Below are 27,131 nucleotides of genomic sequence, written 5' to 3'. Positions count from 1 at the left end.
CAGCGCCGTTGTCATTAGTGAGCATAAAATCAACAATTTTGGTTGATATATAGGCCCTGAACGTGTCATCCAGATATAGAGAAGGGTTGAATTTCCAGCTATATTGAGGGGCATAAAGTTTAAAGTCAATCACCAATGAAAGGGGCGCATGGTCGGAAATTAAGATACTGTGGTAAGTTGAGCTTATTACATTTGAAATAAGTCTGGAGTCAACCAGCATATAATCAATTCTAGTGAAACTGCCATGCACAGGGGAGAAAAAAGAAAATTTCTTTTCTAGGGGGTGCTGGTGTCTCCATATGTCAACCAAATCTAAAGAATTGGCAAGGTTATTGAGAACAGAGACCGATTTCAATAATGGGGCCACGGATGAGGAGGACCTATCCAATAGCGGATCAAAATAGCAATTAAAGTCGCCGCCGATAATTATGTTGAAATCAGTTATTTTATATTTTAATCGTATTTTACGATATTACTGTATTTTCCATGAAATGCAGCTTTGGTGAGCATAAGAGACTTCTTTCTAAAACATCTATTTTAAGTTTAACTGGAGACTCCTAAGCGTCTAGCCATCCTTTAAAGTGTTTAGCTAACTATAAAATTAATACAGATGTTCTCAGAGGTCTTTTTTATTTTATTTTTTATATTCTTTTTAATATTCTTCTTTTTAGTTATTTCAAACAAAACATATTAAAACAAAAAAACACAGCACAGAAAACAATATTAATAACCATATCTATGGGCATGTGGACAATTTACATACAGCATCTCGTCATATGGTTGTACATATACATTTTATCCAATTTGTGTTTATGACCTTTTAATCTTCAGACACTTTAGAATATTCTCCCATTTTTTAAACAGGTGCGCTTTACCATTGAGACAATACCTCAATCTTTCTAGAGTTACAACTTCAGATATCAGAGATTTCCACATCTGAGTAGAGGGGGCAATCTCAGAGGTCATTTTTAAAACAATACGTAGCCACATAGAGTGGTGCGGGGAGTCGGGGACAATGTATTTGTCGGCCAAAACCCAGAAATGAATTCGTATTTTAGCACTTCCCGTTCCATTGACCTGAAGTCAATGTGTTTTTGAATGTGTTTTTTGTTAAATCCTTGAAATAAGGTCTGTGGTGAACAAGCTCAAGATATTTCCATGTTTTTTTTTTTCAATGTCTTGCAAATGTCTTGTTTTTTCAGTGTCTAAATGGGACTACAGAGGTCATTAAACGTCTTCAGCCGACCATCTACACACAAGTCCGCTTTCACAGCCTCGTTGTGCTTATAATTGCGCTCTTGCAAACTATTATAACTCAAACTTTAAGGAAAATCGTTTTTTAACAAAGAGTTGTCGGAAGCTTAGTGATGGTGACGCTGAAATCATGCGAATGTGGTGTAGTTCTCCACTCTGTTGAGCCGCATGATGGCACAAATGACAAGAGAGACAGCAGTGTGATATGTGAGATATGAAAGTAGCACCGGCACAATGAAAGTTGCCTTGGAAAACAGTCAGTTTATTAAACAAAAAGATTGAATTCTGCAATGTACTTATTAGAATGAAGCATTCGAAAGAGCTGTTTAACATAGCATAGACGTAATGCATATATGCAAATGGCGCTGGTTTATTTTCCTAAAGGAATAATTCAACCAGATTTAAACATTTTGTCGTCATTTTTTCACCCTCATGTTGTTCCAGCACTGACTTTATTTCTTCTGTGGAACATAAAAGATATTGTAACATTGGACTCCATTAAAACACAGTGAAACATGTTTCATGGAAGAAAGAAAGTCATACAGGTTTAGAATTACAACAGAAATGTTAGGTCACTAAAACAAATCATAATTTAATAGATGAATGTTTTTTTTCCCTACTTTCATTTCCTGTTATTGTTGACCATCAATGAGAGCAGAGACTGATTTTAATAACATTAAATGACTGCATTCACATCTCATGACATTTTATTTCTGCACAATGCCTATTATTTGGTTTTTAAATGCCCATACCAGACATAAAACAACTTGGGGAGGAGGGTGAGAAAAACAGAGCGAGCGTGAGAGAGACGAGGCGGTCTAAAAAGTTCATTTCTGGGCACATTCATGAAAAGCAGTATGCTCGCCTCAGATATCCATGGCAACCTTATGCTATGAATTGAGTCTGAAAGATGCATGGTAACACGACAGATACACTCTTTATGTTTGACAGCGGTAGCGACCGTGTGAGAGTGAAAGAGACTGTGTGACACTATGTGTTTGTGTGTGTACAAGGGGGAGAGAAGCAGAGGGGGTAAACAGGCACCCGGGCAACTTGCCTAAAACCTGCCTGTCTCACGGTGGGTTTGCTAAATGAAGGTCTAATTTGCAGTGGGCCTTGGGTGAAGCGGGGAAGAGAACATGCTGCGGCTTTCAAAGAAAGCAGAGCCCTCTCAATACAGAGATAACAGAGATGCAACAACAGGCCTGAGAGCTGCTGGGGTTAAACAATAAATGCTGAATTTATGCTTTCCCAAAGAGACAATCAAACCTCATGCTTGTTTAATTGCCATTTTATGATACTAGCTCCAGAAAGTGTGCTCAAATGATGTTATAAACCTATACGATTTATTTATTTGGAACACCAAAGAAGATTTCAAGGAAAATGGCCAGAGAGCTCTTTTTCATAGAGCAAGAGTGACCAACTCTTCAAAGCTCCAAAGACAAAAACCATAATAGACAATAAGTAAGAAAAAAGTTTCCTATATTATTGTTTCCTGTTGCTCACTGTTATTACTCATGGAGAATAAACATAGAAACATCACATAAGGAGAAAGAGGAAAATAATTGTTCATAAACTTTGTTGGTTCAAATATCATGATATATTGGGTCTGAATTAGCAAAAGCATGAATAAGATCTATGGATGAAAACAGACTGAGTCAATAATTTCAATTCCACTCTGTTCCTTTTAATTTGGCTTTATAAGACCATATGAAAAATGTGTGCAGACTTTTATGGCCCTTTCTGGAGCAGCTGGGGTTACCAATCTCAGATAATCTGATATACTAATATTTTATATATATATATATATATATATATATATATATATATATATATATATATATATATATATATATATATATATATATATTTATTTTTTTTTTTTTTTACATATTGTACTCTTGCCTTCTACAGAAGAAAAAATATATATATTTATGAATCAATGAAATAAAAAAAAGTTTTGGTTCAACTATTCCTTTAACAAATTAATGAACATCAGTTCTTCTGAAAAATATGAAAAATTTGAAGCACTGAATATTTATGATTATTTGTTGACCCGTATGGCGAAGCTATTCCAATGTAGAAAATTCTAATCCAATGCCAAACTGAACAACCCTTTAGAACCTGATAAACAAATTTTTTTTTTTTTTTTTTTTAATGTGTTCTGTTCAAGCATTGACAACAAAAGCAGCATCCATACTGATGTGTATGCTTGTTAGACTTTTTTTTTATTGTGGGAATGAATCTTGTGCTCAGATATCTAGGGCCTCATTCTGAATGTGCTTTGAAGACCTTCGTTGGACATCTACCTTAAACAGTCTCATTATTTGCCTCCAATATCCGCAAAGCATTTGCTTCTGAATCCAGACGCCACTGAACCTGCACAAAAACACAAACATTCCCTTAATACAATACAGATAAATACAACAACAACAAAAAAACTCTGCTGCCCAACACTGGTCTCAAATGTATAGTATTATTTATGCACTATTATAGCATTTATCAATTAGCTTTTATCTTTTCGTTGTGTGCTTTTAGCATTTTTTTTATTGTGTTTTTTTATTTTTTATATATTTCTAGCTTTCATTTATTTTTATGTTTTAGTTTTAGTAATTATTTTAGCAATTTAACTTAAACATTTTATTTCAGTAGTAACATTTCTATTTAATTTTTCTCATCTAATATTAATGTTTTATTTCAGCTAATGAAAACAAATTGTAATAGTTTTAGTTCACAATGGCAACACTGTTGGGCAGTAGTGTTGCTACCACCAGTAATCAATTATTTGTAGATTAGTCTAATGACATTTCTCCACAGAAATGTTTTAAACCATTAGAGACTAAAACTGTTCAACAGAGAAGTTATTTTATTTAAGTAGTGCGATAACATTGACACTCTCTACAACATCAAATTTTTTCACACAATATTTCAGCAATCATTCCTGTATTTTGAAACTGCCTGTTTTAAAGCATAACTAGTGCAAATGAATAACTCTTTTGAGTCCTTTCATTTCAAACAGTTAAGCAAAATGGTCTGAAATATTTTGCCATGTACAGTAGTTTGTAGTATAAGTAGCTACTTCCTCTAGGGTAGACCTCAGATCATCTTAGTTCATTTGTAGTAGTTAGTAGCTTACTAGCTTTGCTAGCTAAAAATTTTGAATAGCTTACCCAACACTGCTTGTGACTCTGCTCTGTAAAAAACAAACAAAAAAACACGACAAACAACATGGTTTGTTTAAATTAAGTATTTAGACCAAGGCTGCATCCAAAACAGCATACTTCCCTACTATATAGTAGGCTAAAAACAGTATGTGAAAAGTAGTATGTCCGAATTCACAGTACTCATAAAAGAGTAGAAACCCTATACAATGCAAGTAGGGGTGTAACGATTCATCAACTACATCGATGTATCGATTCATATTCTTAATGATCCAACTACATCGATCTGTGCTCGGCAAGTTATATCGATCTAGACATATATCGATCTAACATCGTTTTAAAAGGTAATGAATCGATTGTATCGATACTATGAAATAACGCATTGGATTTAAGCACGTCAGACTTTATAAGGATGTTTTTTTCTTAGCACTTTTAATGATAAAGGCGTTAAACGTTAGAAGTGATCGCCATGCGTGGCGCGCCAGCAGCAGCGCAAAGACAACAAGCAGCGCAAAGTCTCTCACCTCAGAAAGACTTTCCTGTCCTCTCAGCCGCTATACTGCAGTAGCGCGCACTCTTCAATTGCACGCGCAAATGCGGCGGCGCGCGCTGCAGGCTTATATCGTTTCACTAGCCTATATAAAGCACAAAATAAACTACAAGCATGCAACGTCGTTACAAATTAGAAAAAAACGTGTTGTCCAGATTCAGTATCTGCGGTCAGATGATGTTGTCAGGCTATATGTCAGTGTCATTATTCTATCATTATTTTCATAACTTGAAACGAAATAAAGTCTCTCACCTCAGAAAAACGAAATCTCATGTCCTGTCATCCTGTGCTCGTAGCGTGCACTCTTTAATTGCACGCGCATAATTAATTGATACCTGATTCCCTTTCAAGAAATTTTGGTTAAAAAGTCACTGAATCGATTTCAAGTCACTGAATCGTTTCGGATCGTATCGTTCTAAATGAACCAATATCGTCCTTGAATCGTATCGACAACCACGAATCGCGATACGAATCGAATCGTTGTTAAAACGAATCGTTACACCCCTAAATGCAAGTAATTCACTTGAATATGTGACAACATTTTAGGCGACTAAATAAGGTTTATCACTAGCCCTTGGCTAATGAGTTGTTAGACTTAACTCGCCAGTGTTTGAGTTAGAAGTATCACTCGCCTTCACTCTGACTGAGTGCTTGAGACTTTCACTATTGCAATTCAACTCAATGGATGTGCACTTTATGCAGTGTACAGTATTTGATGCACCTTAAACTGAAGTGTGAAGGCATCAGACCTTAGCGTGTTTTATATTGTTATTAGCAGTAGAATTAGTAGTATCATTTTATCAGTTAATTGTTCTTTTTTCATCAACAGCCCTAAGTTCTGTTAAAATGACAAATATGCATTTTCATTCACACATGGTTACTTCCGGTGAGATTCTGAAGTGTGCACACGATGGACACTTTACTATCCCATGAGGCCACAGCAGAGGATTTGTGAATGGCAGTGAAGCGACACAACTGACGCTGGTAGATCACATGATAATGACAACATGGCACATGTAGTATGTCCGGATTACATTCATACTATTTAGAACATACCTTTTTAGCGGTTGTGAAGTAATTACTTGTTTAAAATGAGTACCTACTCAAGATAGTATGCAATTTCGGACGCAGCAAATGGTTCCTCAAATCTTGCCCTGGAGGGCCAATGCCCTGCAGTTCAGCGCCAACACTGATCAAACACACCCGAGCAAACTAATCAAGGTCTTCAGGATCACCCCCCTACCCTTAAATAGGGAAGTCTGCTGTGGAGCTCGCTTCAGTGTAGGCTCTGACAAAGTGCGAATCGAGGGCGCATCTCGACCGCAAAGGGGGTCTTGAAGGCAACCCTTCTGAAACCTAAAATGACAAATGGGACATCCTACGGTCTCATAGACTAAACAGACACCCGTGCGTGGCAGCCATTGTCCACAAGACCGTAAGTGCATAAGTGTGGGACAGGGCCATACACTCAACGGCTAGAGAATACCCATAATGCACTGTGTAATGGTCATGCCGAATGAATTCCCGTATCTGACCTGAAGATGGCGCCCACAGCTGAATCATCCATTTTCCAAACCGCTGGTCCAATGTGGCTACAGTGTGATATCATACAGGTATAATTTTCTTTTTACTTGATTATTAAATTGTTTGATTAAGGTTTATACATGCAAATTTCCATGAAAGAGTTCAAGATAAATCTTTTCATCTTACTACTGGAGCTTCCAGTTTGCTTAGGTTCAAAAGATTATTTGTTTTTCATTCGGGTTTTCATTCACTCCTTCAAGTGGACTATATTAGTGGAGTAATGTAGGGAATAGTGAATGAGGGTATAGGGGGCGATTGCGAACACAGCCACAAGTAGGTGAGTTTTCAGAGTTTGAGCTAAACTCTGTAGGGCAGTGGCCCTTCAGGACCGGATTTGAGGAACCCTGATTAAGACTTTTGGCTTACGTATATCTCATCCTTCTGTTGGGAACGCAGGGTCAGGCACTTAACAAGCTGCTTGACGGGTGTTCATCAGCAAGTTTGGCTCGCTCTTGTGGGCTAACAGTGGAGACAATCTGACAGCCTGTTCTCCAAGAGTGGGCTTAACATCGAATCGTTCTGTCAAGAAGTACACAGAAAACTCAATGTACTGTTTACTGAAAATATGACATGAACTATACAATAACACATCCTTTCACATGACACACATCTTGAGGCAAACAGAAATGAGTCAACGAGTGTTACTCACTTGGGTCTTGGGTTCTCTCCTCTTTTCTCTGTTCTATGTGCCTGTGTATGATTGCAAGGACCTTGCACTGGTTGGTGAAAATGTTTGGTTCAGCTATAACCTCACTGAGTCTCAAGTTGCTCTTTATGGCCACTGAGGCTGTGGAACGAGCCACCATGGGCAACTGGTCTTGATAAGCCTTGTCTGTGAAGCCTTGCTCCACCTTCTGGATGGTTTGGATCCTACAGGAAGCATAAAACAAGCCAAATGAAGACAAGGTGTGACATTAATTAGTCCTTAGCCTTTGCAGCATATGTGACTCATTACAAAATCATGGCTGCAAGTCAATTTGCATATTTATATTACACACTTAAAGCATTTATTTTTATCCATCGGAAATGGATTAGGCCTATATCATGAGAAGTGGGCTTAATATACCAGAATAGAGAAAAACAAAATGTGAGTTTTCAACAACAATGGCAAAAATGCAATTTGGTTATAATTTGGTTTACATAATCTGATGAGAAAGTAAAAAGGAAAGCTCACCTTCTGTTGGTCAGAATGCTGTAAATCTCCTGCACAAGAAGCTCTGCAGCTCCAGGTTTACAGTGGATTGTGCCATCTATGACCTCCTTCATCAGACTGATGTTTTGCTTCACAATAAACTTTTAAACAACCAAAGAGGCAAGATCTTTATTAAACTGGAATATTTTAAGAAAAAAAAAAAATGCCAAAGCATAATAGACATATCAAAGAACATTAATAAAAATTAAATTAACAATTATTTTCATGTCATTTGGTGATCATTTCTGCAGGGTATCAAACTCACTTTCTCAATCTGGGACCAGTTTGATTGTTTGGTAGCCAAGGAAGTTCCATTGTCATAGGAGTGCATATGAAAATCCTCTGGGAAATACCAGGAAAATATTTCCGCCACTAGGTATCCGTTGGAAAAGTCTCTTTGGTCCAAAAAGAGAGCAAGGCACGTGTATAGCACATTTCATCCTTAATGGTAATTCATATTTGTTTATTTTTCATTCAAATTTGTCCTTTCATTAAACCAAGTGTTTCATTTGTTAAAAAAATAGCCGGAAGTTGACTAAACAGGGAAATAGAACTGAAATTATGAGTTATACTTGATTAGAAATACCATATTTAAGATTTTATGTTCAAATACATTGAGATCCACTAAATTGTTAAAACTTGTGCGACTGCAAAGATGTTATCTTCTCAAACGTAACGTTACTCACCTGCGCACGTTTTTTGGAAAAAACGATAAATCAAGACTTTGCAGCCATTTCAAAACCTCTCGTGGTATACCAGCCTTCTTAGGCGACTGTGAATAGGCCATTTCTAAGTAACGTCGTTTGTTTGGCGAAGAGAGTTGCATGGAAACGAGCCTGGGGACACGCGCTGAAGTTGATGTGCTGCCACCTGCTGGCAGATCATATGATTGATCTGTACAGACCTTATTCACAGCAGCGCCATCTTTGATTTTTGACGGAAATGAGAGCATGGCTGTGAGGGATAGACTGCTGCGTCTCAGTTCGCCTACATATACTACGCCCTAAAAGTATGTCATCTTTTTGTGAAGAAAAAGTACATACCTTTGAGAGTGTAGCAGAAGAGTAGACATGCTTTGAGACGTACTAGCACGTCATACAATTCAGTCTTTAACGGTTGCTCTCTGTCGCTTTGTTACACGCATCCTGTCACGTAAACTGATCTGTCAGTCATCTTGTCAAAGATAAAATCCTCCACATTTCATTTCGTTTTCTACTGTATCGGAGAGAAATGCAGCACGCTGATCTGCAGTCAGGGATCTTTCATGCGGAGACTCTCCTCATTTTCATATAACGATGCATTTAAAAGTTAATGTCCAAACGGATCTTTATAAAAGTTCACGTTGTTGTTGCAGATGAAATATAACACGGATAACATTGCATAAATATTTTTTATCAGCTTAAATGTTGATCATTAGTCACTCAGGCAAACCCCTTTATCTAAACCTCTCTTAACCGTCGGCGGCGCACATCCGCCATGTTTTGTTGTTTTATGAACACTTTTTACTCGTGATTGTAGGTCTGATCTGGGCTGCGTTTCCAGATAACGATGGATCTTAGCACTTACGAGGATTTTCTGCGAGCGACTTTACGAACGTTCGTGTTCATTTCACGTGCGTTTCACAAAAATGCACTTAGCACGATCGTTCGCAGCTGTGCTTTAAGTGTTACTTAAGAGTCGCTGTCCGTTTGTCAAGTGCTGAAATGTCACCTTGTAGAATGGCTTGTAATTGCAGCACACGCTTGCAATTTTAAATGTTTAACCTAACTGTTTTCACCTGATGTGCATTTTGCACGAGGCCAATAATCTATAAAAGCACAAACCTACCAGTGGAGACACCAGCAAAATGGCTGAACCAAAAAAAAAAAAATACAAATAATAATACCTTTTTTTTTTTTATTAAAAGAGGAGATTAAGGTAATTTTAGAGGAGGTGGAGTTATACAAACATATTATTTTCAGCAGGTTTAAGGGAAGTCATACAAATAAACAAAAACAAAAAATCTGGGAGGATTTTGCTAGAAAACTGACTGCAACTAGGGGCATTAAAAGATCAGGGAAGGAGGTCAGGAAGAAGTGGCAGGACTTTGCCAGCCTTGGTAAAAGGAAAAGGGCTCTGCGGAGGATAACATTTAATAAAACAGGTGGTGGGACCAATGATGGCCAACCAAGAAATGCCCAATACATGCTGGTTTACGTGCATGTCAGCAAGTCATTGACAGATTTTTTTTTGTTCATCCCTATTTTTCCCAGTCTTTGAAGCATATTACATATTTTATTTATTTTTTTGTTCATTCATTTAATTTTGATTAAAAATTAAAAAACTATCCATTTTTTTGTTTTGTTTTCTGACCTTTTTAATTATTTAATTTATACATTAATTTAACCAAAAAAAAAAGAGTAATAAAGTGTACAATAAAGTACAATCAAAACCTTATATTTTAATCACATTGCATTTGAATAAAGTTAAAGGTGTAATCTGCCGGTTGTCCTGGAGGTGACCTCATAACTCTTTTAAGTGCTACTTAAGTTACGATGCTTAATATGGGAAACAGACCGTAATATTAAAGCTGCATTATGCAGCTTTCCGATTTCTTCGCTGTTTTTTCGATTTTTGCTCGCGGGTTTCTCTATAGAGCTCCCCCTACAGCTTCAGAATAGATATTTGACAACACTGTCGTCAAAACTCGTTGGCTCGTCCCATCTTCTCCCGCTGGTCATGTGCATTTGTTTTCAAAGAACCCGGCGAACGCACGGAGCCATGTCCATTTTGGGCGGCCCGCCGGCCCAAAGTTGCAAGGGTGGTTTTTCGTCTCACAGGCGCTCGAGGGGTGCGAGAAGACCACCATTCAACCCGAAAACAGTCATATAACCATTCCAATGACTCCGAAGCTGTTCGGTTAAGATAAAATAGTTACTTAGTTTACCTTTAAGATCAGTCGTACGATCGTTTTTACGATCTACTTAGGCTTACGATGCTTGGGAAACGCAGCCCTGGATCCTCCAAAGCGCAATGGCCAATAGTAGCTGTACTGTAACATACTGTAGTGAGCACGGATCCACACTTCGAAAATCCACCAGAAATAGTAGACTAGACCATCCGGGGACTTCTGGCATAGGCCTACTCTTTTCAACATGTGCTTTGGGACACACTTATTTTAATCTCAAATACTGTTTAGGATGGATATGGGAAATATATAAGTCCCGGATGGTCTACTATTTCCAGTAGATTTTCGAAGTGTGCTTTGGAGGATTTTAGTTTTTTGAACGGTAAAAAGTGTTACATAGCGGATTTGTGCGAACAACGGTTAAATAGAGAGGTTTAGATAAAGGGGTTTGAGTTCATCATTTAATCTGATAAAATAATAAAAAATAAATTATGTTATCCGCATTATATTTCACCTGAAACAACAATGTGAACTTTTATAAAGACACGTTTGGCCATTAACTTTTAAATGCATCGTTATGCATTATTATGAGGAGAGTTATCTGCATAGTGCACGTGCAACTTCTTTTCTCCAATACGGTAGGAAATTAAATGAAATCAAATGTGGAAGATTTTAACTGTGACAAGATGATTGACATGCCAGTTTATGGCGACATGATGCGTGTAGCAACAGAGAGAAAACGTTAAAATGCAATTTTATGACGTGATAGTATGTCCCAAAGCTTGCCTACTCTTCTGCTGCACACTCAAAAGTATGTACTTTTTCTTCACAAAAAGAGTACATACATTTAGGGCATAGTATAAGTAGGCGAATTGGGATGCAGCACATATCCCTCATATCTGTCATGGCGCTGCTCTGTATATGGTCTATTGATGGGCTGCGTTCCAATTTCCAAACGTGATAAATCGACCTCTGAAGGGCACTTCAGAGTCAGAACAATCATTGCCTCAATATTGAAGGGTCGTGCTCAAAACTGGTCACTTCAAAGGGCTCTTTGGAATGAAAGATTTCGAACGGTAGCCCTACAACTGACGGACACTTTTCTCCCATGATTCTTTGTGCAGGTTTATTTTGTTTGGCCCCAAAGAACAGCAAATGTGACAGGCTCGGAGTTCAACACCTATAAATAGCTAGACGATCAGACTTCGCTCAATATGCTTTTTAGTTTTAAAGACGGCATGCAATGGAAGTTGCAATAGTCTTTTCTCCCCCTATTGTGACGTATACCCGAGTAAAATGGCTTCTGAACAAGAAAAAAAAATATGTAGGGTGGGACTACTTTGTTTTGCTATTGCTGCAATCTTTTTTTTAATGCTTTATTATCAACAAATAGCATGTACACGGGTAACTTCCATATTACATCAGAAGAACATATCACATGCTTCACAATACTGTAACAGTCTCATGTGAGTGACAAGGGGTGCCTCCCAATCAGCTCCCTAGTTCAGTAGATCAGGGAGTCGGCCATTTTCAGCGCCGTCTCAATCACAAAATCCTTCCAGTGCCCTGGAATGTTAGCTCCGTCCGAAATTACACACTTCCCTACTATATAATAGACAAAAAAACAGTATGTGACAAAAGCAGTATGTCCAAATTCACAGTAGGCTACTGATAAAAGACTACTGTAGGTAAAAAAGATACGGTGGTCACTGGTCTGTCTCCAGCGAGATATGGTGTGCATATGATACTATATAGAACATATTTTTTTTAGCAGCCCTGAAGTAATTACTCAAATTCAAAATAAGTACCTACTCAAAAGAGTATGCGATTTCGGACGCAGCCGTTCTCTCCCTATAAAGTCCCACAATGCATCATGAAAACCAGGAAGCATTGATGCTCACTAACGAAAGTTCTAAAGCGAGCCAACTCACACATAATGACATGCAATAGATGTTTTTACAATACAAACTATTATTTAAAAATATGTCAGCATAAACATTCATCGCTAGACAGGTACTGAACATAATAGCAAACATTTATTATTCATTTATGGCTGAAATTGAGACAGCACATTAAGCCAGCAGCCGTATCACCCTGTAGCCAAAGACTGGTCGCCCACTGACGCCAAGCAGGGTTGAGTCTGGTTATGAATAAAAAAAAAGTTAAATAATAATGTGTACGAATAAATAATTTAATAAATGCTGCAATATTCTGTAAAAAAATAAGAATTGTCAATTTTTATTTCATGGTGACTTTAAATGGACACTCATTGGAATTAGATAGTTTAAAGTGGAAAAAGTTAAAGTAAGATAAACAAGATGAGGTACCTTTATTTAAGTATTTATTGACATCATTGGCTTCTTGTCAAATCAGGCCACAAAGATTATTATTAATTGGAAAAAAGTGAAACAGCTTTTATTTAAAACTATCAAACAATACGATAATCCTAAAATGGCCTGCTAGTAAACATAATGAGATCATCTATATTGTAGAAAGTTCTTCATAGCATTAGGGAGGGGTAAATGTGGTAGAAGATGTAGTCGGGAGCGTCCCAAACTCTCCCTGATTTGCTGACGGCACAGCTGGCGTAGAGAACGGGGTGTCGCTGCAAAAGGAACAAGCTGGTGAGGGCTGATGCAGTAAAACATGCAAAAGTCAAAACAAAACATCAGTGACTTTTGAGTCTATAATGCTGCTGCACATTTAACTCACCTTCATAAATCAATAGGAAGCCCTCTGTAAGGCTCCCTGGAGGAGCAACATCTACGGGCCGTTTATACTCCAGGTTGCGTGCATTTACATCTGCCCCAAATTCCAGCAGAAGCTTAACTATGCTTACACAGTCTTTCTGGGCTGCTGCATGTAGAGGAGTCTCCATATGTGCGCCTTTCTGCACATTTGCACCTGTGATGGTGAAGATACAGTAAAATATTAGTACAGTATGGGTTAATTTACGAATATTAAGCCTAACTTTTTGTGTGAATTAGTAGCGGGCAATATATCGGTTAAAACAATACACAGATAGAATAGAACAGATATAGGCCTATAAGCGTTTCATTTCTATCACAGTTATATTAGTTTAACCTAATGAATCTGCAATGAATCTTCAGCTCTACGCATGGCACAAGAAATCATATTCTTACCCTTACCTGTTAGGTTTCAAATTGATTTTCAAATTCTTTGATTAGTTTATAAGGCACTACATAGACTTGCACCATGACTTTTAAAGGAGCTGTATGTAAGAAATGTATTTCAATTAATCAAAAAATGGCCCTGATATGTCACTAGACATTAAGAAATCATGTTCATTTCAAATGCTTATATCACAGTAGTCCGGCCAGGATATTGTCATTTAAAAAGTGAAGTTGCAGCCCTCAACTGATGTTGATGTTGTCATGTTGTGTTTTGGCCTGAAGCGCCACCCTCCACCTATCTACCAATCACGAAGTCAGTAGTGTTTCGGCATCCGGGTTGCCAGCTCTGCTCTAGTTACCACAGCTGCAGCTACAAACGTGTCAGCCTATACGTTCCTGCTGGATCCTGCAGCCTATCTGGCAACCTCGAGTCAGGGGGGAGGGGGAGGGGATACACTGCTCTACAGTAATTTGAAAGTGATTGCAGTACCAGTTTTGGCCACAATCTTACATACGGCTCCTTTAAAAATGCTCTCAGTCTATAAAGCAGGAAAGCCCCTGAGATTGTCTGGTTCGTCTCTTATAGTTGTTACACAAAGTAGAACTAAAACATTTAGAGATGCTGTATTCAGCCATTATATTCCTAGAGGAAGTGAGAGGTGCAGAAAATATTGCTATTTTTAAACATAAACGCCTCTTATTTAGTTTGGCTTTTATGAAGCGTCTTAAAATTATATGCAGTATTAATTAACGTTGTCATCATTATTTATAATCCATTTTGATTTTCAAAATTTCATTGGTGATCTTTCTTTGTTTGAAATAATGTTCGATTGATTGATTGATTGAACTCAAGTTGTGAATGTGAGTTTACATTCTGTGATGGGATAGAAAGATTCACAACAAATGGCTCTTTAGAGCAGATTCTTTTTTATGAACTGTTTTCATTCACATTAACTGGTTTAAACCAGTCTGACACTGAGATGACACTCCGTCTAAATCAAATCAACTAAATCAACATCTGACTCGCTTACTGAACTCCACTTTATAGGCTATTTACTTTCAGCATTGTCCATATAAATATACTGACGTACTGACTCTCCACTTAAGTTGAAAAATGAATTACTCATTGTCAGGTTGTCATAAAACTGCTGTTTGTTTGTCCGCACAGCTAATGTGAATTTTGACATGTTTACCTCCATCAAGCAGCATGCGGGCACATATGAACTCCTTACACCGACAAGCACTATAGAGAGGGGTGCCCATGTGAGGGATTTCATAATCCACATCCACACCCCATGCAACCAGCTCCTCCACACACTTGCTGTGACCTTTTGAAAGAGACCATATAAAACCATGTCAAATTAAAAACTTCAAAAGTCTATAAGGAAGTCAGCCCTAATTTTGATTTGTGTGGGACTATGGTACTCTAGTGTCAATTTTATACTCACCCATGCTGACTGCCTCATGGATGGGTGAAGGCTGGAATATAGCCAGGGCATGTGGTCTGGCATCACTCTGCAAGAGCAGCTCTAGACATGCCAAACTGCCAGCTGAGCAGGCATGAAACAATGGAGTCACACCATCTATCGTTGTCACATTTACCTGAACACACAGAACAGCATGTTTAAAAAAAAAAACACTTCTCACATTTTATGGTTTAAGTTATTACCAAATAATATAATATAATATAATATAATATAATATAATATAATGATAAAAAATTACATAATTATTAGGCTATATAACAAAAAAGCTACTGTATTTCTATAGAATCCATAATTGAATTGATACAATAAAATATATTTTAACATACATAATAAGTTAAACAAAATAAATAAACATATACTGTATTTCAGTGTAACACAGACAATATATTTAGCAAATATGCTAAACCCAGTAAAAGAAGCCTAGGCCATTGCTAATCAAGACCTCTGAAATGAAAGTGTTACCAAGCAGCCCTGCAGAGACTAACGTTGGCTCCGGCATCTATCAGGGTTCTGGCACAGGCAACATGGCTCCCTATGCATGCCTCATGAAGAGGGCTAATGTGGTCTATTGTCAGCACATTCACGCTGTGGCCCTGAGGACAGATTAAGAGAAATTAATATTGCATTTGAATGTGCAGGATTCTTTTATTCCAGATGGTGGCAGCAATGCCCTTTCACTAAGGTGCATAATGGATTGCAGCGTTCACCTCTACACCAAATGTGTATTTCATTACTAATCCAGTAGAGTGCATGTGACTACATGATATAAATACAACACACATTAATACAAGTACATATTTCTTATCTAACAGTTGAAGTAAAGGTCATTTAAAGAAATTACCTGAGCAATGAGGGTCTTGAGGGCCAGCAGACGTCCTTGGCTGGCAGCATCATGAAGAGGAGAACGGTCTGCCCAAGACCCTGGAGAAGAATAAAAACAGTGATTTGCCCGGAAATGTAGAAATGAATTGTGTGTGTGTGTGTGTGTGTGTGTGTGTGTGTGTGTGTATTTTCAATGTGACTACATGGTATAAATACCACAAATATATATATATAACAGGGTTAGTTCACCCAAAAATGAAAATTCTGTCATCATTTACTCACCCATATGTCGTTCCAAACCTGTAAGACTTTCGTTCATATTCATAACACAAATTAAGATCTTTTTGATGAAATCTGAGAGCTTTCTGTCCTCCATAGACAGCTACACAACTGACACTTTGACTTTTAAAAAAGTTCATAAAGAGATCGCAAAACTAATCCAAATGAATTGAGCGGTTTAGTCTAAATTTTCTCAAGAGACACAATTGCTTTATATGATGAACATTTTTAATTTGGGTTTTTATTCACATAAACATTGATCAGAGAATGTAAAGCTCAACTTAACCTGCTCGAGGCGTGAGATCAAACCTCATTGGTTCTTGCGGAAGCTCAAATGTGCTGGGTAACATGAGAATGAACCTCATTGGTTCTTGCGCATCAAGTGAACATGCTTGAGCTTCCGTTTACCACAACTGATGTGTGCATTTATGAAAGCTTATAATATAAACATATAAACATTATGTGAATAAAAGCCTAAATTCAATCTGTTCATCCTATAAAGAAATTGTGTCTCTTCAGACAATTTGGACTAAACCGCTCAATTCATATGGATTGTTTTATGATCTCTTTATGAACTTCTTGAAGCGTCAAAGTGGTAGTTGCATACAGTAGCTGTTAATGAAGGGATAGAAATCTCTCATATTTCATTAAAAATGTCTTCATTTGTTTTCCGAAGATGAACGAAAGTCTTACGGATTTGGAGCGACAAATTTGAGGTTGAGTCATTTTTGAGTGAACTATCCTTTTCATATTTAATGTTAATATACTGTCACTATGTTTCTTTATTTTAAAACATTAATTTCTGTTTATTTTCAGATGTACCGGTAAGTGGGATTTTTCTAGATTTTCACTGCATACATATATAGCACCATCAGAAAAGCTGAAAAGCTGATATGTGTACACACCTGAGTCAATATCCAGTATAACTGCTGATGCATTCCACACGTCATCATCGTCACCTCCCTTCATCACTCACTCAACTATAGTATAACATTATCCTTCGAGCTCGAAACATAAATAGGACCAACTCTCTGTTGACTATCTGTATCTTTAAATTCTTCTTCTTTTAGTCTGCACATTCAAGAACACAGCTCACTTTTGCACTCAGGATATTGTAAGTCAATCCACGTACACACAAAAACATCTCAAAGTACCAACCTTGGCTGGTTAACCAGCTCAGCAAGACTTCCACTTTGACAGAGCTCGTGTCCCTTCAGGAAAATGTTTTCTCCTTTTATAATTTTCTTCAAAAAATGCTTTAAAAGAGTCACAGCTGTCTGGTGTTTTTATCTCAGTTGCCCTACTTAAGTTGCTTAGTAAATGCCAGACTACAGCAATCCCCTGTGACTATCCCCCATCTCTGTTCCTCTCTCCCTGATCTTAAACTTGGAGAAGCAGTTTTGTGAGATCCTCTGCGAGACAACTTGTTTACACCAAAAGCCCTCACTACTGTGGCAACGACTGCACTACTCAAACTTTAGCAGACAAGCGTCTGGCTGCACAAATGCTTGACAGACTCATGATAACTGCTTTCTTGTGTAGTCAAAGGGGACGGGGGTGCATGGCCTCAATTCTATTTATACAACACTGTAAACAGCAGCCTGGCAGCCATTCCTGGGCTTTGGTTGCATGCATACTTTGTGAACTTCAATGTGCTTGATGTCGCATGTTTAGGATCTATGGTCATGTGATCGTAGGTTGCCTGCTGTGATGCAAAGCACACAAATATGAATCTTAAGTGTGTGCTTTGTAATGCAGAAATGATACCTCGTGAACTGAAGTGTTTAAAAAGCTTACCTAAAATACCATAATGTAAACTGGTACTCCCTGTTGTGGTCCTTATCACATGCAATGACAGCTATTATGAATAAATAAATCTACACTGCAATAAAACCATTGTGCAATAATAATATTCCCCATGCTCCATGTATATCCTCCTAGCAAGCATGCCATCTTAAAAGGGCAAAATGCTGGCAATAGGAAATGAAATCCACAGCAGTGATGTAAGCGCACGCTCTACTTACCATGCCCTTGGCCTTGACCATTCTCATAGAAGTCAGCTGAAATCCGGGCAGCCTCCTTGCGGTTGCCTTTGATGATGTAGAAGTGTGTGAGTAGATTAAGGGTAATTCTTATGAAAAGTTTGAAGCAGAAGAGGGCCAGGATGGTGAGGTAAACATTGGACAGCTGTGCTGCGAATGGCCTGTATTCCTCAGTGGTCTCTGTCATGGCTGTTTTAAGAATGTTTTGTGGCAGGATAAGCAGAGTGACCTGCTGTATGCCACCCCAACAGCACCCCCCATGCACTTGGGTCCTTACTGCAGCTCAAGTAAGATTTGAATATAAATTGTTTCAAAGGAAAAGTTCTGCAAAAATGAAACTTCTGTGTGGATTCACAATCACAACCGTGCTGTTATATTTTTTGTTTCCGTGGAACACTAAAGACAGGTCTCCAAAAAGGCAACCAAGAACATGGTCTTGGACTCTGTGATGAGAAGGACCTTCTCACTGGGGGCAGAGGAGAGGGTCCTGACCTGTCCTGCACACAAAAGCCCAGACAGTAACCACTTCTGAGTTAAATTGAGTAGAATAACACTGAACTTCTTTTCACTGTTTATTTCAGCCAAACATAGGCTACTGACTGAAGTATTTGCAGTAACTCAAGAAGTGAATACATTGATCATGTACACTTGACAGAGCATATTTTTTTCACTGAATAAATTGTGATGAGGCTTCTAAGGATATATAGCCTGTAGTAATACTTTAATATAGGCCCACACCTTAACTTTACTGTGTTAAATATTAAATATCAATCAGTTTATTCAGTGAAAATAGCCTAAATGTATTCAGTAAAATTATTCAATGGAATGGTATGTCCAATAGGCTATTTCCCTAAGAAATATACTTATTTGAATATAGGCCTATTTATTTATTCACAAATAGGCTACTTATTATATAATCACATTGAACATGTAAAAAAAATATATATATAATAATAATAAATTGGTAGATTCTTAGACAGATTAATTACATCCTGGGTAAGGTTTATAATATAATGAAGTTACTGTTTATTAGACAACACAGCTTTTTAATGCTTAAAACAATACACAAGTAATAACAGATAACAACAGAATAAAAAAAATAAAAAATAAAAACAATGGGGGAAATAATATAAATTAAACATTAACAAATTATGAGAATTACATGACATTGAAAAAAGGAAAAGAGTTACAAACAGATAATGTTTTTAAGGCTTTTTTATTCTCAGACAACTTAATTGAGAAGAAGTATTTTTCAAGTTCTTTCACAAATATAAGAAAGAGAGGTTTAGTATTAAGATATTTAGATTTATGAATATGGAATTTTGCTAGCAACAAGATCAGATTAATCACATAAAAATGCCATTTTTTAGATTGGTCAAAATCAACAAAGCCTAGGACCACATTCTTCCAATAAAACACACATTCATTATAGATTTCAGACCTAATAAATCCTAAAACATCTTGCCAAAACATTTTCGTAAATGGACAATGCCAAAAAAGATGAACTACAGTTTCGTCAGAGATGTCACAGAAAGAGCAACTGGAGGAAATATCCTTTTTAAACTTTTTCATGTATTGATTTGCAGGGTAGCATTTATGAATTATTTTAAAAGAGATCTCTTTTACTTTATTGGTTAAAAAAAAAGAGATGTGGAAGCAACCACACTTTTTTCCAGCAGATATTATCAACTACATTATTCCAGTAAGCGGTCACAGGCGGTAAAGTAAAAATGTCTTGCTGAAATAGTGAACGGACTGATCTATTATTGTTTTTATAAGAAAAAGCAAAGCACAATTTGCCAACAGAAGTATTAACCAAACTCAAAGAGACTGGAAGTAGAGATTGAGTTCCTCTCAGTAAAGCAAGAGCACCTGATGGGATTGAACCCATAACTATTGAAAATTCTTTGGGAGAAACAGGAAATTGAAAATGATCTAGAAATTCCTTATATGAAAACAACAATCCTTGAGAATTAATTAATTGACTAACTAACAAGATATCAGATTTATCAAACCAATTCTGAAAAAATATAGATTTATTCTTGTACAAAATATTACAGTTATTCCAAATAAAATATCTATGAGGTGAAAAGTTGTGCTTAAATATCAAAGACCAAGCCAAAAGAGACTGCCTATGAAAAGCAGATAAAATTGCGGGTAATTTTTCAATTTTGTAGTTACATAACAGAAGAAAATCCAGACCACCAAACTGAGAAAAAATATAATTAGGAATAAAGTTCCACAAAGACCCTGGGTTCTTTCTAAACTGTTTCAACCAATTAACTTTAAAGGTATAACGTTAGTTTAAAGTACTAAAATCCAAAATATTAAGAACACCCTTTTCACTAATATGCATTACAACGGATTTTCTAATATAATGAATTGAGTTTTTCCACAAAAACTTAAAGAGTATCTGGTCAATATTTTTACCGAGCTTTGACTCCAAATGAACAGATTGAGCAGCATAAATAAGCCTTGAGAGGCCTTCAGCCACCCTGCCTCTCAAAGAGAGATCTTTTTGTAGCCACTGGTTAAATCTCTTCTGAATTTTATCCGTAAGGGGTTGAAAATTAAAAATGCATTTTTCTTTTTGGTCCTTCACTATATAAACTCCTAAATAACAAACCTTTTCTTTCACAGGAATACCGTGAATAAAGGAGTCAGCTTACCCTTGTAAGCAAGTTACGTTTTTACGTCGTGACGCCTGTACTGACGTATCGACGCATGTCGCATGCGCAGCCGCAGATTTGAATTATCTGGCGGGTTCTTTCTGCTCGTTTGTTGGAACAAACACTAGCGACCTTTTTGATATTCGATCAGATTTGTTCGTTCATTGCTTATAGAGACTGATACATTTCGCGATGGTCGAGGGTCCGGGATGCACTTTAAATGGAGAGAAGATTCGTGCAAGAGTTCAAAAGGGACAGAAAGTTTTAGACATACGAGGAAATGAAAGCAATAAATCAGTAAGTGCATGAAAGTTCAGCTGATGATGTAGCAGACCTGCGTAAATGACAAATATTTGAATGTTTACTTGTTTTCTTTCTATTTCAGTCTGAGGCCAGTACCAGGAGCTCTTTCCAAAGCTTAATGGGCTGTGAGTTCACCGGGGTGGAGACACTGGGAAAAGAGCTGTTCATGTATTTTGGCTTCAGAGCTCTGAGGTTTGTAGTAAACGCAAATTAATTCATTTCTGCTTTGTGTTTTAAATTATTGTTTTATGTAGTGATTTGTTAGAGGTCATGGACCAAATGAAAGTTTCTTTCCCAATGAAGGCAGATTGAAATTTTCTGGCTTGCTTCCCAGAGCCCTGTTTAGATTTGAAAAGCACTCAAGTCATGAAATTATGTTCTGATTTATCATTACAATGCTATGCAGACTGTAGCAGGGCATAATTTTTTTTTATATATATATTTTTTGGAATTTTAAAGGGCAACTGACAGTATAGTGTGTGTATATATATATATATATATATATATATATATATATATATATATATATATATACATACATACATACATACACACACACACACACATATATACATACATGTGTGTGTATATATATATATATACACACACACACACACACACACACACACACATATTTATTTATTTAATTAATTAATGTTCTCAAATATTTATAAAATCATTAGATGTTGGTTTGGTATACAGTTTCCACTGTCGTGGAAAACCTGGAAATATCAATGAAAATTTCACAAAGTCATGAAAAAGTCAAAAATATCTATAGGCTGAGTGAATACATTTTCCTAGTCTCTCTTGTTGTGCTCTAAAATATTTCATTGCCTAGATTTTCTTTGTAAGTGCTGAGTTTGCTCTCTAGCAGGTTAGTGTGATTAGCATCAGTCTGTCCTTTGAGGGTAACTGTCTGTGTGATTGATCGTGAGGCAAATGTTTCTAGCTAATATCTCTTTCATATGGGCCTCAAAGTGGTTTAAATCTAAACATGTGTACTTGACCTACAAATGAAAATCTGTCACATATTTAATAAATGATATATGAAAATCCTTTTCCAGTAATCACAAATGATAGAAATGAATTTTCATAAAAAAAAGGGTAATCCTTTTAAGTTCACTTTATATGTGTTTTGGGTTTAGACTGCACTTCGGTATGAATGGTTCCTTGAGGATAAACCCCCTGGAGAAAGACTTGAAAGGAAAAAACCCAGTGCTGGTTATTCAACTTACCAATGATGCTGTCTGTTTCTTTGACACAACTGCAGAAATCAGGTGAAATGTCTTCTAATGGCTCAAATTATGGTTATAACATTTGTCTTATGGGATAAATATAACATTTAATCCTGGATTAGATTGCATCTTTAAAAGTCCTTCCATGTGAAGAACTTTATTCTAATGTACATCTTGGAGGTCAGTTTATCAAGTGCAGGTTTCAAGCAGGCAACTTCCCTGTCACAGAAACGCTGGCCATGCTGGATTAAATTCCAGGCTATCATAACTCAGCGTGATCCAGACAGCCTGAACTCTTTTCATTTTTACACTGAGCCTGCAACGATTCTGACTCCCCAGGAAATAGTAATTCTGTTTGCTTCCCCTAGACTCTCAGATGACTGTGAGCAGAAAGTTAAAGCCATGGAGGCACTCGATATCTGTTCACCTAAATTTAGTTTCTCTCGGGCGGTGGAAGCTGTAAAGAGGGAGAGTGCGAGAATGCTCTGTGATGTTCTGTTGGATCAGGCTGTCCTACCTGGTGTAGGAAACATAATTAAAAACGAAGCGCTCTTCGACAGTGGCCTTAACCCTGCTGTCAAGGTACATTTTGCTTTGTGCAGTTCCAACACAAAAATCAATATCTCTGTTGGATGTTACAGTTGAATGGATGTTTTACACCTTATTTCAAATATTTTTAGGGTGTTTTTATTTTATTATTTCTTCTGCGCTTTTAAAGGTCAAGCAGTTGACAAGTGAACAAGTTCATCATCTTGTGAAGATGACACGAGATTTCACACTCCTATTTTATAAGGTATTTTTTTATTATTTATTATTTTATTATTCTGGACAACAAATTTGCGATTTTATGTTTTTTTTGTCAGATCTGTGTTATTTTTATTTCTGTTCTTTCCAAAACAGTGTAGAAAGAATGGATCCCCACTTTACAAGCATTACAAGGTGTATAAACGTCCAAACTGTGGCCAGTGCAGCGGAACTGTCACCGTCTGTCGACTGGGAGACAACGGTAGAATGACATACTACTGTCAGCGCTGTCAAACAGGTGATCCAAGTGAAGTGAACATCAGGTTAGCTGCACCTCATCTCATGGCTACTAGGGGAGTACCAATACACTTGTGTCATGATTCAGTTCGATACATGATATACTGCTCTCATAATACATTGCAAAGCCAAAATAAAGTTTACAATGTTTTTTGTTTTTGTTTTTTATTACTTCTAACACAGTTAACATAACAAAAAGTACTGTTCATTAAAATGCTAAATTTGGTATTACATCAGGGGTGGACTTGGTTCGTCTTCCCATTCACAGGGTAATGGTGACACCAGAATAGACATGTTCATGATTCTGCTTAGCTAAAAATACAGAATTATGGTATAAACAAATGCCTTTCCCTGACTACATGCATTTAAAGTTTTAAATTACCACACAACCTGTTTGTCAAAAAACAGAAGGTACTAATTTGGCCAGGGATTTTTACGTGGGTTGGGTGAGAAAAACACTGATATTATGGATTCGGACGGCACTAAAATCACCGACTTACCCCTGTAAATGTTTAAAATACCGGACGAGCCCATGAGAAACAATATTAGCGTCCGAATAGGACTTAACTGACAGTAGCCTAGCCTATGCTTTCACTGGCCTTTAAAAGAGCGTTTTAATTAAATTAATAATATTGTATAATAATATAATTAAAAATCTAACAACAATCAGTGTAATGACAATTTTATTCTTTGCATGAAAACACTTGAATTAGCCTAATTTAATACTGTCTGGGTGCATTAAAACTTCAGAATTATATTCATATAGACCTGCAACAGTGATAAGGTAAAGCTAAGAGTGGTCCAGACCAACCTTACGAAAGTGTGACTTACAGAAGATATACTTAGCGAGCGAACGTTTCGGGAATCGTGCCATAAGGTTAAGAGAGAGGTTAAGGAATAGGTTAAGAACTACTTAGAGATAAGAACGCTTTGGGAAACCGGGCCCTGATCCTCACACACTTTCTGTGTGCGTGGATCAGCAAAGTATACTTGGGGTTTCAGGCGTGCGCCTAAACGGTCAAATATACACAAAAATGTCAATGTCCGTCTTGGCGAGTAGTTGCATAATAACAGTCAGTTATGTCTAAAGTGAATAAACAATTGAGAAAGAAATTGGATGCGTGTCATTATATTAGATCCATGCATGTGGTCTTAAAGCCTAATGCAAATACCTGCTGCTGTCTGTCAATGTTAAACAAAAGACAAAATCACTCACTGCTCTTGACTGAATAATAAGAATCAAAGTATATTTAATTCATACAGTTAAGACCATGCAATGTTTCAAAGTTTAACTCTGCGTTTAATGACTATTTTGACAACTGATTGTTTAATGCAATACTGTATTTTAAATTGTGCAAATAGATAAGTCCATAGGCTTGTTCCAGTCTGGATATTCTTGAAAGTACATCTCAAAATTGGGAAGATCACAATTCAGATTGTGGATCGAGATTGTGAAATTAAATTTTGGGAAGATCGCCACCCCTACCATATCTGATGCTAAATTAATTGTCTTAACTTTCTTTTTGGATTAACTATCCATCAGGACACATTGTAACTATCCATTATCCATAATACACATTGTTGCATTTTTGTACTGCAATATATTGTTACACCCCTAATAGCCACCTATTCATATACACACATTTACACATGAGAATCCAGTTGCTGATTCTTTACTTTGACAGTAAACTCCCAACTCGCAACAGTCTGATTGGATGGGCTTATCAGGGAGGAATGAGCAACAATGATGATGTGGCGAAACGAGAAGAGGAAGAGTGGGCATGTTCCCTTTGCACTCTAATCAACAGACCAATCAACAAGTATTGTGATGCTTGTATGAGCCCTAGACCAGAGGGTGAGTTTCAAACCTGCGCATTCAAAGTGAAAGATTTCAAACATTGTTCATATCTAACTTTCTCTCTCTTTTCTGAGTACTTACAGAGCCCATAAAGCTGGAACATTCACCTTTGAGTCAAGACCTGATCCGCTACCCCTGCAACAGTTTTAGCAAACCCCTGCAGGAAATAAAGATGAATCGTAGGACTGCATTTGGGACCACCACTCTAGTCCTAACCAACCTCAGTGCAAAACCTGACTCTCCTTCACGTCCTGCCATTAACCAGGCACACGCACCAGAGACAATGAGGGGTCTGAGCACACACGACTACTGGCAGAAGAGGAGTCCCGGTAATGGCGAGAGTGGGATGCAATTCAAAGGCAATGAGCCCTATAAGAGAGAATCTCTAGCAGACCATAGTCAGCCTAACAAGAGAATGAAAACCACGAATGGAGCGCTTTCTGTAGGCTCCTCAAGGTGAGCGAGTGCAGTTAGTGTTTTGCCTATGATAAGATGTGTCAGTGAAGTACTGATATTTTCATTCATTAATAAAACTAAAGAATACCAGCAGGTATGATTTATGACAAGATATAAAAATATATACTAAGAATAAATATAATTCACCTGTCATCATGTATTCACCCTCATGTCATTTCAAACCTGTACGACTTTGTTTATTCTGTGGTACATAGAGGAAAAAAAACTATATTTTGAAATTTATACATGTATAACTTTTTTATTGTCCATACATTAAAATTGAATGGGGTCCAGACAGTGTTGTTTTGGACCCCATTGACTTGAATTGCATGGACAAAGACATTCTTCAAAATATCTTTTGTTCTACTGAAAGATAAATATACAGGTTTGAGGGGGAGTATTATTATGACAGAATTTGTGGGTGAACAATTTCTTTGTTGAATGGAACAATGTAAAATAAATAATACAGTTGATTTTGAATAAAATAACATCTCACTCAACTAATCAGGGGCACACAGAGTAATGAAGCATCCCTACCCACAACCCCCTGCTGCAGTAGTCATCACCGACCATGCAACCTGAGGGTGGTCAATAAGGAAGGAGAAAACAAAGGCAGGCAGTTCTACACCTGCTCCTTACCCCGAGGGACTCAGTGTAACTTCTTTGAGGTAAGTTTCAAAGAATTTTTTTTGTAAAATGAAATCAATTTTATTTGAACCTAAAACTAGAATTGGAGGTTTGTACAGTACTTATTTCAACTGTGATTCTTGCAACAGTGGGCAGACCTGCATTTTCCCACGTGTCATCATGGCAAACGGACTCTTATGAAGACCGTTCTAAAACTGGGACCGAATAACGGCCGCAACTTCTACACATGCCCAGTTAAAATGGGCAAGCAATGTAACTTCTTCCAGTGGGCTGAGAACGGCCCTGGCATCTCAATTCTGCCTGGCTGCTGAATCCACAACATGAGTTGGACATTGCATCTTTTATTCAAATGTATTAAAAATACTTTCTTGTTTATGTTGAGATGATGAAAACACAAGTTGTGTTTTGTCATTGTAAATCTTTAATACAAATTTGTTTTGAAAAAGCATTTCCAATTAACATCTTTTCCTGATTTCTGTGGAAACATATAGTTGTGCAAGTTAAAAGACATCCCAGAGCTTAATGTATT

General features: G+C 37.1%; 3 protein-coding genes across 6 annotated transcripts; 1 reads left to right on the top strand and 2 right to left on the bottom strand.

Moving 5' to 3' along the window:
* Positions 1-3,410: 3,410 nt before the first annotated feature.
* On the bottom strand, positions 3,411-8,615 carry spata4 (spermatogenesis associated 4). 2 transcript variants are annotated; one of them, XR_014629755.1, is made up of 7 exons: positions 8,428-8,615; positions 8,007-8,136; positions 7,724-7,842; positions 7,199-7,419; positions 6,916-7,068; positions 4,425-4,447; positions 3,488-3,633 (listed from the first exon to the last, which is right to left on the bottom strand). XR_014629755.1 is itself a non-coding variant. In XM_084429897.1 (6 exons), exons 1-5 carry the CDS (start codon positions 8,565-8,567, stop codon positions 6,956-6,958), a joined length of 723 nt encoding a protein of 240 aa, XP_084286023.1. In that variant the 5' UTR covers positions 8,568-8,615; the 3' UTR covers positions 3,411-3,633; positions 6,916-6,955. The 2 variants fall into 2 exon arrangements, 1 of the variants encoding a protein (XP_084286023.1); XM_084429897.1 differs by lacking the exon at positions 4,425-4,447 and having other exon boundaries at positions 3,411-3,633.
* Positions 8,616-13,058: 4,443 nt separating this feature from the next.
* asb5a (ankyrin repeat and SOCS box containing 5a) lies at positions 13,059-18,648 on the bottom strand. Of its 3 annotated transcripts, XM_084429800.1 has the most exons (8): positions 17,509-17,878; positions 17,256-17,421; positions 16,091-16,170; positions 15,735-15,842; positions 15,211-15,364; positions 14,956-15,090; positions 13,341-13,532; positions 13,059-13,233 (listed from the first exon to the last, which is right to left on the bottom strand). In XM_084429800.1, exons 2-8 carry the CDS (start codon positions 17,317-17,319, stop codon positions 13,106-13,108), a joined length of 861 nt encoding a protein of 286 aa, XP_084285926.1. In that variant the 5' UTR covers positions 17,320-17,421; positions 17,509-17,878; the 3' UTR covers positions 13,059-13,105. The 3 variants fall into 3 exon arrangements, with proteins under 3 accessions (XP_084285926.1, XP_084285925.1, XP_084285927.1); XM_084429799.1 differs by lacking the exons at positions 17,256-17,421; positions 17,509-17,878 and adding an exon at positions 18,375-18,648; XM_084429801.1 differs by lacking the exon at positions 17,509-17,878 and having other exon boundaries at positions 17,256-17,436.
* Positions 18,649-21,072: 2,424 nt separating this feature from the next.
* On the top strand, positions 21,073-27,101 carry neil3 (nei-like DNA glycosylase 3). Its single transcript, XM_084429522.1, has 10 exons — positions 21,073-21,358; positions 21,447-21,556; positions 22,510-22,641; positions 22,968-23,181; positions 23,318-23,392; positions 23,500-23,666; positions 25,326-25,495; positions 25,582-25,954; positions 26,463-26,622; positions 26,731-27,101. Exons 1-10 carry the CDS (start codon positions 21,254-21,256, stop codon positions 26,911-26,913), a joined length of 1,689 nt encoding a protein of 562 aa, XP_084285648.1. The 5' UTR covers positions 21,073-21,253; the 3' UTR covers positions 26,914-27,101.
* Positions 27,102-27,131: the final 30 nt, after the last annotated feature.

This window comes from Rutilus rutilus, assembly GCF_951802725.1.
Source record: "Rutilus rutilus genome assembly, chromosome: 14".
Lineage (NCBI taxonomy): Eukaryota > Metazoa > Chordata > Actinopteri > Cypriniformes > Leuciscidae > Rutilus > Rutilus rutilus.
The sequence above is the reverse complement of the archived record's forward strand: the minus strand, read 5'-3'. Positions and strand labels throughout refer to the sequence as shown.